General features: G+C 39.8%; 1 protein-coding gene and 1 pseudogene across 1 annotated transcript; both read right to left on the bottom strand.

Moving 5' to 3' along the window:
* Positions 1 to 4,082: 4,082 nt before the first annotated feature.
* LOC142452044 (olfactory receptor 7A10-like) lies at positions 4,083 to 4,829 on the bottom strand. Its single transcript, XM_075553691.1, has one exon. The coding sequence runs from the start codon at positions 4,827 to 4,829 to the stop codon at positions 4,083 to 4,085; it is 747 nt and encodes a 248-aa protein (XP_075409806.1).
* A 7,670-nt stretch (positions 4,830 to 12,499) lies between these two features.
* Positions 12,500 to 13,477, bottom strand: LOC142432344 (olfactory receptor 7A10-like; annotated as a pseudogene).
* Positions 13,478 to 15,387: the final 1,910 nt, after the last annotated feature.

Below are 15,387 nucleotides of genomic sequence, written 5' to 3'. Positions count from 1 at the left end.
TAGAATACGGGGCAACTCATAATGGTTGCTCTAGGATGCATTTCCTAACCCAAAGACCTAAAGGACATAGGTAGACATAATTCACCAGGATGGCAGCATTTTAGAAAATGCTTCAGACCACCTATAACCCCCTCACAGACTCCACAGTGTATTGCTACCAGGTTAGGAGACCTGGTGGCAGAGTGCTTCCACGTTGGGTTGTGATTTGCAAGGTTAGCAATTCAAAACCACCAGCAGCGCATTAGCCTAAAGACAATGAATTCTACCTTATTCTGTAGGGTAGCTATGAGTCAGCAGGGACTTATGGCAGTGAGTTTTGATTTAAATTAATTGACTGTAGGCACTTAACATATGCAAAGCATCCCTGTCAGTAGGAAATAGGATATTCTCAGTGAGTGTCTACACATGTACAAGTCACCATAGATAAAGAGACTAGAGCCTGCCAAACTGATCACATGGAACTGATGGCTGGAGATCCGGAGTAGACTGGAAATCAGAGCAGAGCTCTGGCTTTCCCTTGGTTATGGATACCAATCTAAGTCACTTTCTGAGGCCATCCTCAGCTGATGCACAAATTGGAAAAAACTGTTTAAAAATTTGAGGACAAAAAAGAAAGGTGAAAAATACATAGACTAGATTCACAATGTTTATAAGATGTTTCATTGCTAAAGATGTTTTCCCAGTTCTTGGACTCTCTTATTACTCTTGGCGAATTCTTTCAATGTACACAGATGTTTTATCTTCATTATATCCCATGTGTCAATTTGTGCCTCCTCTGTGTGTGTGTCCTTCCCTATTTCTGATAGCCTATATGTTCCCTGTGCAAAGCTCTCAAGTTAGTCCCAATTCCCTCATTGATGGCCCTAATATTTTGGGGTTTAACTTCAAGGTTTGTGATCCACCTTGAGTTTATTCTTGTGCATGGTGTGAGAGAAGGGTCATGCTTCATTTTCTGTAGGTAAATATCCATTTTTTCCAGCATTACTTGTTAAAGAGGGCATCTGCTTCCCATTCGATATTTTGGTGTCCCTTATAAAAATCAGCTGTGTGTATGCTGATGATTTTATTTCTGGGTTTTCAGTTCTTTTCCATTGGTCTGAGTATCTGTCATTGTACCAATGCCATGTGGTTTTGAACTTCGAAAAAGGAAAAACACGAATTGCCCCCTTGAAAGGTGGCAAAGGACCTGAACAGAAGTTTCACAGGGGCAGAAATCTGAATGGCCAACAAACATATAATAAAAGGTTCCTGATCTTTAGTCATAAGTGAAATGCAAATTAAAACAACAATGACGAACCACCTAACACCCTCAAAGGTAGCCCAATTCATAATATCAGAAAGCAACAAATATTGGAGGGGCTGTGGGGAGACAGGAACTCTCATCCACTGCTGGTGGACTTGTAAGTATGTATGACCACTATGGAAAATGATCTGGCGATATCTAAAACAGATGGAAATTGAGTTACCATACGACCCAGCAATCCCCCTAGTGGGCATAAACCCAGAATATGTAAGAAACAAGCCCAGGCCAAACATCTGTGCTCCAATGTTCATTGCGGCACAGTTCACAATTGCAAGGAGTTGGAAGCCACCAAATTTCCATCAACTGACTGTGGGATTAAAAAACTGTGGTATATACATACAATAGAGTACTAGGCATCACTAGAAAAACAGTGATGAATGTATGAAGCACATAGCGGCATGAGAAGAACTGGAAGAAACCATGCTAAGTGAAGTAAGTCAAGCACCAAAGGACAAGCACAACATGAGCCCATTGAGGTAAGCATTAAAAAATGCAAAAAGGGCATAGGGAAAAACCTACTGTATACAAACATTCTTGGGGTGAATCCCTGTGGTATGGCAGGGACCAGATCAAATGTAGGGATGCACATGGTAGACAATTGGGGAGGAAGTGGAGAAAGGAAAAATAAAGAATGAAAATAAGGAAGAAGTGGGTAGCGGGGGCATGGGGCACTAACCCACTCAAGGGGAGGGTACTATTTATATCTCCAAAGGGAAAGAGGGACCAGACTTCAACCCAGTGCCTCAAGGTGTGAATGCAACATACCGATATGGAGTAGGGAACCAGTGGATACATCTGGGAGGCTGACCCCAGTACCAAATACTAAGTGGATGCCTGCCCCTCCCCCCAGATGAATTTATTTCAAAGGACGGACTGCATTGAATCTGCAGCTCCGGGAGAGGGACATATCTGATGGGAGCACAGGGGAGCAGATGAAGGGGGAGTAGGAGAGAGTGGAGCACATCCTGGCCCACCAGGCCATGAGGACGATGACCCCAATTAGAGCAGCTAGTTCACAGAGAGGACCACATGGCCAGCCCCACTATGAGACATGAAGTCCCTTACTAACCCATGACCCTGCAGGGGACAGCACTGGAGACACAGTGTGGGGATTGCGCCCAACATGATCCCACCACACTGAGGAAAAGCACTGGGGAGTGCAGCGGAACAGCAAGGGAATGGAGCTGCAAGGTCCCCAGGGAATGCAGAAGGTAGTCTTTGGGGCCAGGGCGTGGTGACCCAACAGACTGGACTCAAAAACACTCCTAAAGGCCAACAAACAATCCTTGATCTAACTACAAGCTTTTCTTTCTTGTTGTGTTTTGTTTTCTTCTTTGTCAGTGGTTTGTTGTTGTTGTTGTGTTGTATATTGTTGCTTGGTTTTGCTCTGTGTGTGTGTTGTTTTTTGTGTGTGTGTGTGCATGTTATTACCTAGGCAGTTCTGTCTAAATAAGATAAGCTGGATGAACAATTTGGAGGAAAAACAACGGAACTGACAGTTACTGGGGGAAATGGGATAGGGGGAAGTGGGGGTAAGGCAGTGGTGTTAACAAACCCAGGACAAGGGAACAACAAGTGATCCAAATTGGTGGTGAGGTGGGTGTGGCAGGCCTGGTAGGGCATGATCAAGGGTAATGTAATGAAGAGGTATTGCTGAAACCCAGGTGGGGACTGAGCATAATAGTGGTCCAGGAGGAAAGACAAGGGAAATAGAGGAAAAAACTGGGAGGCAAAGGGCATTTATAGAGACCTAGACAAAGACATGTATATATGCAAATATATAGGAGGATGGGGAAATAGATCTATGTGCCTATAATTATAGGTTTAGTATTAAGGTGGCGGAAGGACATTGGGACTCTACTCAAGTGCTCCCTCAATGCAAGAATACTTTCTTCTATTAAATTGGCATTCTGTGATGCTCACCCTCCCGACACAACCGCTGAAGACAAAGTGGGTGAATAAGCAAATGTGTTGAAGAAAGCTGATGGTGCCTGGCTATCAAAATATTTAGCGTCTGGGGTCTTAAAGGCTTGAAGATAAACAAACAGCCAACTAGCTCAGAAGCAACAAAGCTCACATGGAAGAACACACCAGCCTGTGTGATCACGTGGTTCTGAAGGGATCAGTTATCAGGCATCAAATAACAAAAAATTATATCATTGGGTGCACACCTCCAAGATACGACTGCTGAGGACAAATGGATGCATAAGAAAATGTGGTGAAGGAAGCTGATGGTACTCAGCTATTAAAAGGTATAGCATCTGGGGTCTTAAAAACATGAAGGTAAACAAGCAGCCATCTAGCTCAGAAGCAACAAAATCCACAAAGAAGAAGCACACCAGCCTGTGTGATCATGAGGTGTCGAAGCAGCAGGTATAAAGCATCATCAGAACAAAAAAATCTTCCCATAGTGAATGAAGGAGGAAGTGCAGAGTGGAGACACAAAGCCCATTTGTGGGCCACTGGAGATCCCCTTGGCCCTATGTGATAACTGCATGCTATTCCTCTATGGCTAGTGATGAAAAATCTATTTCCTAAAGAAAGCTGAAGCACCCTGAAAGAACTGGCCATTGAGGGAAGATTTGGTTAAGTAAATACATTTTAACAAAATACACAAGAAGGAAATTCATATTGTGTTTTAATATTACAGATATTGAATTATGTACATAAGCACATAAAGAATTGAGGAAAGCATAACACAGATTTTATTATTTCGAATTTTGATTTTCAAAGGGTCTCTCTAAATTTAAGGATGTGTTTCTGTGATATAGGATGTTTCTCAGCTGAACAGTATTCGAAGGGCTTGCTTTATGTCTTTGTTTCTCAGACTGTAGATAAAAGGGTTCAGCATGGGTGTGGCTACAGTGTACATCACTGAGGCTATTGCAGTGACCCTGGAGTTTTCAATAAAATCAGAACTAAGATAAACCCAAAGACCTGTGCCATAGAACAAGGAAACCATGGAGAGGTGAGACCCACAGGTGGAAAAGGCTTTATATTTGCCCCCAGCTGATGCAATTTTCAAAATGGTGGACACAATCTTCATGTAAGAGAAAAGGATCCCAGTGAGTGGAACAACAGCCAGAAGTCCAGTTGTTAAATACATGACTAAGTCATTGAAGAATGTGTCAGAACAAGCAAGTTGGATGACCTGATTAAGTTCACAGAAAAAATGGGAGATTTCCAATTCTCTACAAAAAGACAGCTGCAAAGCCATCAAACTTTGTAATAGAGAGTCCAGAAATGTCAATATCCAGGAGACCAGAACCAGGAGGCCACAGAATCTTGGGTTCATGATGACTGTGTAGTGCAGTGGGTGACAGATGGCAACAAACCGGTCATAGGCCATCACTGTCAATAGGAAGTTGTCTAAGCCCAAAAAAAGCAAGAAAAAATGCATCTGCGTGATGCAGTGTTCATATGTAATTACTTGGGTCTGCATCTGGATGTTCATCAGCATCTTTGGGACGGTGGTGGATGTGAAACAGATGTCAGCAAAAGAGAGGTTTGAGAGGAAGAAGTACATGGGTGTGTGGAGGTGGGAGTCTGTGGCGATGGCCAGGATGATGAGCAGGTTCCCAGTGAAGGTGACCAGGTACATGGAGAGGAACAGTCCAAAGAGGAGGGGCTGCAGCTCTGCCTCTTCAGAAAGCCCCAGAAGGATGAATTCTGGAACATGACTGTGGTTTCCTGGTACCATGGAGCTGATGAAACTACAGGGAAAGAGACAAGGGCATTGCAAATTCTGCCATGAGCTGTTAACAACAGTTTGAGGGATATACTCTCATTTATATTTTAAACAACCAATTAATTAATCCCTATTCTTATCTGTATATCTCATGTTCTTGAATCTCATGGGCTCAATATTCTCTGCGATGCTGAAACTGTCTAGCTGTCCTTTCTTCTAATACTAGCTTTTCCCTAAAACATTATATTTCACTACAAATTCCTTAAGTCTTTGATTGTTCACTCAACAAATGTGTTTGACCAATTAATTTATGTCAAGTATTCTTGAAAGTTGTGGGAACCTCAATGGAAAAATTAAAATTCTTTCCCTAATTTGATAAGAACAACATAAGATGCAACTATTGGTCTCTTTCCTTACAGATCGCTACACTTACACAGGTAAGAAGAGTGATGGAATTTGAAAGACACATGGAAACAGTTGGTCCAATGGACTCACGGAGCAGGCAAGCATCAGTCATGTCTGGAACAGAACTCTCCTCCATGTGCCAATATTCACCTGTATAGTTCAAGAGGGCTCCACTTGCCCAGGGACAAAATTCAGAGGGTTATGAAGGAAGGAGAATGAAAACAGGAAACACAAAGAGGCAGCGGGATCAGCTACAGTACATCAGGAAATTGCAATGCATGAGTTAAATCAGAATGTGTGGGATTTCTTGACTCCTGGTCAGGTCTGTAAACAACATAATTAGCAGAAGGATGTACGCAAGTTATAGAGTAAAATAAATGGTTTTAAAAATAATCACTTCTGATAAAGAGGCTTACAGCAGAAACCTGAATGCAGTCAGGATGCTAGTAAAGAGAAGAACACAGTGTACAGAGACAGCGCCTGTGCTACCCCAACACAGGACTATTCCTCACTCCTCTGACAACATGGTGGATGGTGTAACTGAGGTGCAAAAAAGGAATCTGGACTGAAGTTGTAGTTACAGTGAGGGTAATATGGGATCAGATGGTTGTGAGGTTGTAACAGACTCCACGATAAAGAACTTAAACATCATTTATAATTTGTATATGTATGATTATTATACCAGACAAAATTATATGATATCCTATTGTATTTTACTGAGCCACTAGTTGGTGCAAATGAGCAAGCTCTTGACAATTCGCTAGGAGTTTGGCATTTACAATCAACACAGAGGAATCTAAAGGCAACCCTGGTGATCTGCTTCCCCAAGATCACAGCCTTGAAAATCCCAAAGCACAGTTTTACTCTGCACATGTGGGTCCATCCAGAGTTTGAGTTGACTTGGTGACAGCTGACAGCATCATTATTGTTATGTGATACAGTGTAGTGTTGTTGGTATATACTAATATAATGTACATGAATTGTATATAATAAAGTCTTCCACAAAAGTGACTCTTCTCTCCATTTCTAGGTGGTATACTATTTCCCTTTATGCTCTGTAGATGGCAGCTTAAGGTATCTGCTCAACGTGTATCTCATTTACTGACATCTGCTCCTGCTCTCTCCACATTGATGTATGATGGTGGATTATGGAGGCTGAGCCAGTTCAACAACAAAAATGCACTAAAAAAGTCAGTTTTACTCTCCTGAGAGAACTGATTTGAGAGTCAGAAATCCAAAATCAGGTCTTTGGATATTTCAAAGACCAGTAAACACCTGGGCAGAGATTTTATTTGTGCCCATCTTCTGCTGTGTGATAGAAAGCCAGTCTACTGAGAAGATGGAAAGAATGAAGTAGACAACAGGGATGAAACTAGAGTAGTATAAACTATGTAAGAATCAGAGAAAGAAGTTTATATTACCTAGTTCTAAACCCCACAATACCCAGAAAATTAAAAATAGTGGAATCACCCAGGTAGATACATATTTTTAGATATGTGGTCTAAATGAATTCCTATACTCACATTATAAATATTTAAATATCAGTAACTAATCTAAATATTCTTAGATAGAAAAATGGAAGATAATTTTTAAAAGGAACATTTGATTGCTTTTTGAAAATTGAGTGCATTTAGGGTGCATTTTGATATTAAACACAGTGATTGATTGTATAAGCTTTAAAAAATAGTAATGATATAAATTCTCTATAATCTCTTTCAAAAAGCAAGAGCAGAGGGAATATTTCCTAATTCACTCTGTGAAGCCAGCAGTATCCTAATATCAAATCCAGGAGTCCTGGTGGGATAGTGGATTATCATTCAGCTGCAACAGCAAGATCAGCAGTCTGAAATCGCCAACCACGGCATGGGAGAAAGATGAGGCGTTCTGATGCATCGACAGTAAACGTCTTGGAAACTCATTGGGACAGTTATTGTCTGTCCTATAGGGTCTCATCAGTCAGAATCGATTCAAAGGCAGTGAGTAATATCAAAACCAGATACAAATATATAATAAAGGAAGACTTCCATTCAATATTACCCATGAGAATAAATGCAAATATCTTCAAAAACTACTAATTGCACCCAACCATATATGACAAGAATAACATATTACAACTAAGTGGTATTTATTCCAGATATGAGAGAGTGGTTAAAATTTTAAAATATGTTTATGTAATACCCTACATCAATTAGCTAAAAATTGAAATATAGACAAACTAAACATTGACTTGAGAAAAAGTCATAAAATCAAATCACAATAAGCATTTGATAGCATTCAAAATTACTACAAAAATTTTTTTCCCCCCTAAAAGTTGAAAAACTTTTTAAAAAGTTGACTTGATAGAGTACATCTGTGAAACTGACCACTAGGCTCATGTTTAATGGTGAAAAATTAGATAGTTTTCCCTTTGGATTCATCACAGGGCAAGAATATCCCCTGTTAACACTCTTCTTTAAATGCAAGTCCTAACAACCAAAATAACACAAATTAAAAAAAATACAAACCACACAGACTTGGAAGGAGGAAATAAAACTGTCTCTGTTCACAGAAGACATCACCGTCTATGTAGAAAACCCAAAGAAACCGCCACAAACAGAAAATACTAAAACTAATAAAGAGAGCAAAATGATAGCTTGCATAATAAAGATAAAACCTTCAATAAATTTCCACATAACAATAATGAACTGTAACATGCCAAAATGAATTTTTTCAACCATGGCAATAATACATCAAAATGACAACAAAATGAATAGTCCAAAAGATATATAATACCTGTGAGAGAAAAGAAAGGACCAAATACATAGAGATTCTCTGTTCATGAATTGGAAGGGAGAATAATATTGTGAAATGTAAAACCTTCCCAACTAGATCCATAGATTTAATGCAATTCAGATCAAGATCTAAGCCAGTTTATAGCTATTGGAAAAATGATAATGAAGTTGATACTTAACCCTTGTGGTCTTCCCCAAAGCAAGAATTCAAAATTATAATAATTTTAAACTCCATAATTCCTATTTCCTCATGAGAACAAGATCAGACAAATACCAAATGAGAGGCATTTTACAAAATAGTTAACCAGCACACATAAACACTTGCATGGTCATCAACCAAGGACAAATATCAGGGAACCTGTCACAGCCACAGAAGTCCAAGGAAGTCTGACAAATGCAGGATTCTGGGTAGACATGATAATAGGCATCTAAGTGAAAGATTTATGGGAAATGTCTTTACTGAATTTGTAATTTTCCTATTAAAAATAAATAAACCTGTTTTCTCTAGAGCTTGACCCATGCTGGGTTGCATGCCACCAGGAAAATAAGATAATTCATAACCAAGAGTAAAGAGGGTTACAAACAATGACAAAACACAACAGACATAAATCCCAATATGAAACAATGACAATATTAAAAAATACCAAGGACCAGATCGACCATAATGCGGAGAGATCAAATGAGAAGATTTTAATCATTGAAGTCAAATTTATCATTTTCATTTACGATGATCATCTCTACAATACTCTGTTGGATAACCTAGCTATTTCTACATCTCAATCATGGTCAGAGACAGTACCGATAATGAGAGTTCCTGCTGGGGATGAAAGGGGACCCAGATGGGAGAAGGGGGAAAGGATAAGGATAAGCTGATTTCAAGAAGTACAAGAAGGAAAAAAGTTTTGAAATTGATAATGTACAATATTGCTTGATATGATTGAACTATGGAATGGTATGACATCTGAATTTGGTCCTAACACAATTATTTAAAAGAAAAAAATACATAACAATAAATTACTATTAGAAAAACTGTTGAAGATATAAAGTGAAGTAAAAATTTTAAGGTTAGTCATGTGCAAATACCTTGAAAATAACAAGATATGAAGCTGACCCAGAGTTCAGTATCTGCCTTGGATTAGCAAAATCAGAGCATTAACTCGCATATTCTGAACCTCTTCAACCCAAATTCTGATGCCAATATTATAGAAGTGTTTAAAAAATGAATAACTTAATTAAAAAATAAATAAATTGGTATGTCAAGCTGTCTCATATTTTGGTCGATTTTTGGATGTAGTATAAATCAAAATCTCACAGATTCACCTCCCACTTCTATTGTGCATTTTCCACTCTTCATCTCTCCGCAGGTTTCACAGGAGCAGGAGTCTGCTCTGCACTTGGACAGAGCAATGTCTACAAAGGCAAGTCTGACTTCAGACAGACTATGCTGCTGATTCTGCCTTGACTCTGCTAATTTCAGAGTTGTCCTTCCTTAGGAAAAATATACAGCTGTGTGTTACATGGCTGCTGCTTACCTGTCCACCCTCATGCCTCACTCTCCATTCCTTGTTTTAATTGTACATCAGCTATTAATTATTATGAGCAATTTCCAATGCACACCTTATGGTTTCCATAATCCCAACATTACTCCTCTCCTGTCTCTTCCTTCAAAGCTCAGGTGACAGTCATCTCTCTGTGAAGCCTTCACTAAAAGTCCCCAGGAAGGACAGCAGCAACATTATGCAGAGCCACGATAAGCACACACTTACCGTCTGTTCCCTTACGGAGAACGTCAGATACTTGCGAGAAGGGAACATGTCTACCCATTTCCTTGAGTCCAGATTATAATTTGCTGCTAAGTAAGAGTTTTTTTGAGAGACGATGTGAACAAATATTTCAATGAGGTTAACCGACACGTTAATGCAGTGAAGCAAGGAAGACTGTTGAGAGAAGGAGGTGGCAGGAATGAGAGCCAGCACCGGGGAAGACAGATCAGAGAAAGAAGACATTGTCATGTAGCCAGAATCAGTCTCTAGAACCAGAGACGCTAACTCAGCGGGACTTTATCCATTAAACTTGCTTTTATTTGTTATACCTGTTGATCCTCCTACAGACACTGCCAATAAGAGAGGGCCATCACGCATCACCAGTCTCTGGGTACCTGCAATGATGTTGTAGCTCATCCAGAGCAGAGTTCATGAGGGCTGCTTCTCCCCTATACCACTGCTACGGTTAGAGGTTGTGGCCCCAGGAAGAACAGGGAGATGAACCCACTCATGAGGCTTCTAGAAGGTACAACTGTGTTTTCTGATCTTAGATGAATTAAGTAAATCTTGGTCAGTAGAGAGGAAGTATTTACAGTCCTCTGGCTCTAGTGGATGAAATCCCTTGTGCCTCATTAATGAAGTATTATTTTGCCTTACATTCCCTGGGAATATTATTTCTCTGGAGCTAAGAGAACTAATTCTAACTTTTGCCAGTGTGTCCTTTGGGAGACAAGGTGGAGCTCCAGGTACCACTTTATGCCTGAAGGTGGTCAGCTCTATTGTGGCATGTCTCCAGCATGCAGGGTAATGAATAATGATTACTCTGAGAAGCATTTCTGCCTCCAAAGTTCTAATAACACAGCTGGACATCATTTACCAAGATTCCAAGGTTTTATGAAGTACCTCCAATCACACACAGTCTCACCACATCACTACTGTATTTTACCATGTTTTTTTTATTTCAATTGATTGGCAATAGACCCCGAGTAAATGGAATGCCATCCATGTAGGGTGGGTGTGGGGAGAAAAGATGATAGGATATTCTCAGTGAGTGTCTACATATCTACAGGTCATAGTAGATAGACGTATATATTAAAATAGAAACATGAAAAACTCTTAAGGGATTTTGAATAGATACAATCCATTTGTTCACTCAAGGTATCAGAAAGTTTGGCGTTCTCCTGGTAAAAGTGCTAGGCCAGTAACCAAGGGTGGGGAGTTCAAAACTACTACATACACCCTGGTTGAAAAATATGACAGTCTGTTCTATAAAGACTTAGAACATCAGAACCCCTATGAGGCAGTTCTACTCAGTGCTATCTGTGGACTGTGAGGTGGCCTCCATGCCAGTGGGTTTTGGATCAAGTCTACATTTTTCACTGAAGGAAAATAGTAGGTGACACTCACCATTCCTGCACAGCCACCTCCCTGCCACTGCTCTCAAGTGAGTCTGGCTCACTGAACGGCCTCATTGAAGTGCCTCATAGGGTTTACAAAGCTGTAAATCTGTATGGAAACACATCGTCTAATCTTTCTCCCACTGAGCAATGGATAGTCTTGAAAAAAGCAGCCTTTCGATTATTAGGTTCAAAAGTAACTCAATAGAGCTGCTTCCTGTGCTGCAGAGAAAGTATGATACTGTATTTTCCAGGATCATGAAGATCAAAGGTTTCACATGTAATTCCTAAGATGCTGTCCAGATTACAGGGAGAGACTCAAGGGCAAAAGTGAGGCAGATGCTACGGTGCTGCCAATGTAGTCAAGCATGATTGGAGAGCATTGGGTCGTTCGGGAAAAAAAAGGCACATTTCCAGTAGCGGCATTGATGCCATGCAGGGTATGCATACATTTGCTAGAAGAGCCTTGAAGCTATGAGTCTTGAACTCACAGTGACAACAAAATCTCCTCCTATCTGGATGGCAGGACCATCATCATGTTCAGGGAGTGATCATTTCAGTCTTCTTGATTCGACCATCTTTCTAACGATAGAAGTGGTATCAATGTGCTGAGCTGGTCTGGTGTTCAGTGTGGTTCTGTCTGGAAGTCATTTCCAATACTTGCACATACCACCAGTGCTTTTTCACACTCTAATAAGAACATGTTTACAAATGCGTGCTCAACCTATTTAACAAGACCTCAGTGTGAAGGAAATCACCCAGGTGGGATGGATGTTTTATGCTACATCTGATCACAAGGAAGACGTTTTCCAAACTAGGAATCTTAGAATTTATGTCTCAGTTTTATAGGCTTTCAGGATAATAATGAGCACTGATACTTTGAGATAAGTGTGTGCTAATATTCTGGGGCTAGTAATGAAAAGTTTGTTTCATATAAAAATCCAAAGTTACCCTTAAAAATTGCCTGTTGAAAGGAAGATTTTGTTAAGGAAAACACATTTTTAAAAGAATACGCAAGAAGTAATTTCATATTATGTCATAAAAGTCCTAAATTTCTGGACATATGCACATTTGGTATTGAAAAAGAATAATGCATGTTTTATAATTGTGAATTTTTCTTCTCACTAATAGCTCTCTAAACTTAAGGATGAGTTTCTGTCATATAATGTTTCTCAGCTGAAAATATTTCTTAGGGCTTGCTTTATGTTTCTATTTCTCAGACTGTAGATAAAAGGGTTCAGCATGGGTGTGGCTACAGTGTACATCACTGAGGCGATTGCAGTGGCCCTGGAGTTTCGGACAAGAGCAGAACTGAGATAAACACCCAGAGCTGTACCATAGAACAAGGACACCACAGAGAGGTGAGACCCACAAGTGGAAAAGGCTTTATACTTGCCCCCAGCTGATGAAATTTTCAAAATGGAGGACACAATCTTTGTGTAAGAGAAGAGGATTCCAGTGAATGGAACAACACCCAGCAGAGAAGTTGTAATATACATCACTAAGTCATTGAGGAATGTGTCTGAACAAGCAAGTTGGACTACCTGGTTGACTTCACAGAAAAAATGGGAAATTTCTAATTTTGTACAAAATGTCAGTCACAAAACCATCAGACTTTGTAATAGAGAGTCCAGAAGAGTCAACAACCAGGATGCCAGAAGCAGGAGGCCACAGGATCTTGGATTCATGATGACCATGTAGTGCAGTGGGTGACAGATGGCCACAAACCGGTCATAGGCCATCACTGTCAGTAGTAAATTGTCTAAGCACCCAAAAAGAATGAAAAAATGCATCTGAGCAATGCAGTCTTCATATGTAATGACTTTGGTCTGCATGTGGATGTTCATCAGCATCTTTGGGACAGTGGTGGAGGTGAAACAGATGTCAGTAAAGGAGAGGTTGGAGAGGAAGAAGTACATGGGTGTGTGGAGGTGGGAGTCTGTGGTGATGGCCAGGATGATGAGCAGGTTCCCAGTGAAGGTGACTAGGTACATGGAGAGGAATAGTCCAAAGAGGAGGGGCTGCAGCTCTGCCTCTTCAGAAAGCCCTAGGAGGATGAATTCTGGAACCTGAGTGTGGTTTCCTGGCTCCATGTGGCTGAAGAAACTACTGGGAAAGAGACAAGAGCAATGTAAACTCTTCCATAAGCGGATAACAACAGTTTAAGAGATACACTGTAATTTATATTTATATCCCTCTTTATATTGTTAGACCTCGTATTCTTGAATCCCATATGCATGGATCCTGAAACTACCTGTCCTTTCTTCTAATATCATCTTTCCCCAAAAACTTTATAATTCTCTACAAACTCCTTAAAACATTATTTTTTTCATTCAACAAATATGTTTAATCAATTATTTTATGCTGAGTATTCTAGAAAGTTTTGGGAATTTCTGTGAAAAAATAAAAATATTTGCCATTATTTGACAAATAATGTACAACTGGAATTAGTGAACAGAACAAGATGCAACTATTGGGCCCTTCTCTCCGAGATGAAGAAGAGTGATGGAAGCTGAAAGCCACATGGAAGCAATGGGTCCAGTGGACTGGTGGAGCAGGCCAACAGCAGTCACGTCTGCAACCGAGCTCTCCTCATTGTAATAAGAATCAATCACAGAAGACCAAAAGGGCAAGACTTGCCCAGGAACAAAATTCAGAGGGTCAGAAAAGAGGAGGAAATGAGAAAAGGAAACACAAAGAGGAAGTGGGCTAAGCTGTGGTACATCAGGGAACTGCAATGCACGAGTTAAATCAGAATGTGTGGGATTTGTTGAATGGATTGCTGAACGTTGGTCAGGTCTGTAAACCTTCACTTAATTCAGAGTAAGGCATAATAGAGTTATGTCTTACTTATAACAAGAAATGCTTCTTTGTATCATCAGTTCTGATAACGAAGCTTCGAGCAGGCAATTTGAAGAAAGTTAGGATGTTAGTGATGAGATGATTATTTTAGGCCGATACAGAGGCTGTGCTGCTCCCCTGACACAGAAGTATTCCTCACCCCAATGGACAACAAGGTGGACAGTGCAACTGATGTTTTCCAAAAAAGGGAATCTGGTTTGAGGTTGTAGATTAAAGTGATGGGAATAGGAGATCAGATGATTCTGAGGTTTTAAAAGAGACTCCAAGATAAGGTCCTTAGAATTATATATTATTTTAATATGTATTTTATATCACTCCACATCACATCATGTCGTATTTTATTATTCTGAGACCCTAGGTGGTACAAATAAGCAAGCACTTTCCTACTTGCTAAAAGATTGACATGTATAATCAACTCAGAGGAACTTCTAAAGGCAGATCTGGTGATCTGCTTCCCAAAGGTCACAGCCTTGTAAATCCTTCAGCACAGTTCTACTCTGCACAAGTGGGTTCATCCAGAGTTGGAATAGACTTGCTGACAGCTGACAACATCAATATTGTTAAGTGATCGAACGTACCGTTTTTTGTATAAACGAATATAATGTACATAAATGGTACATAATCCAGCGTTCCACGAAAGTTACTCTTCCCTCAATTTGTATGTGGTATAATATTTCCATGTTTGGGATATTAGATGGCAGCTTAAAGTATCTGCTCAATGTGTATCGCAATTACTGATAATTTCTCCTACTCTCTCCACATTCATTCATGATGTTGTATTATGCCCCTTAGGCTGAGTCAAATCAAAACAAAAAAGCAATAAAAAAGTCAATTTCCCTCTCCTTTGAGAACTGAGTTTCGTGAATCAATAACCCCAAATCAAGTGTTTGAGTAATTCAAAGACCAGTAATTCCTTCAGCTGCGATTTTATTTGCAGTCATCTTCTGCCGTGCAATAGAAAGCCAGTCTACTGGGAGGAAGAAAGGAAGGGAGTAGACAAAAGGAGAGGAAAGGAGATTAATAGATGCTATGTAAGAAACAGCGAAATGAAAGTTATATTACTTAGTTCTAAACCCTACAATATCCAGAAAAATAATAACAGTGGTATTACTCAACTAGAAAAATATTTTAACGTGTATGATTTAAATGAAATTCCTATGTTCACATTATAAATAAATTAAAATATTACTAAGTTATT

The sequence above is a fragment of the Tenrec ecaudatus genome, chromosome 1 (assembly GCF_050624435.1).
Source record: "Tenrec ecaudatus isolate mTenEca1 chromosome 1, mTenEca1.hap1, whole genome shotgun sequence".
NCBI lineage: Eukaryota > Metazoa > Chordata > Mammalia > Afrosoricida > Tenrecidae > Tenrec > Tenrec ecaudatus.
The sequence above is the reverse complement of the archived record's forward strand: the minus strand, read 5'-3'. Positions and strand labels throughout refer to the sequence as shown.

Coding starts and splice junctions, on each gene's coding strand:
- LOC142452044 (XM_075553691.1), bottom strand. CDS start 4,829: ATGTACTTCTTCCTCTCAAACCTCTCTTTTGCTGACATCTGTTTCACA.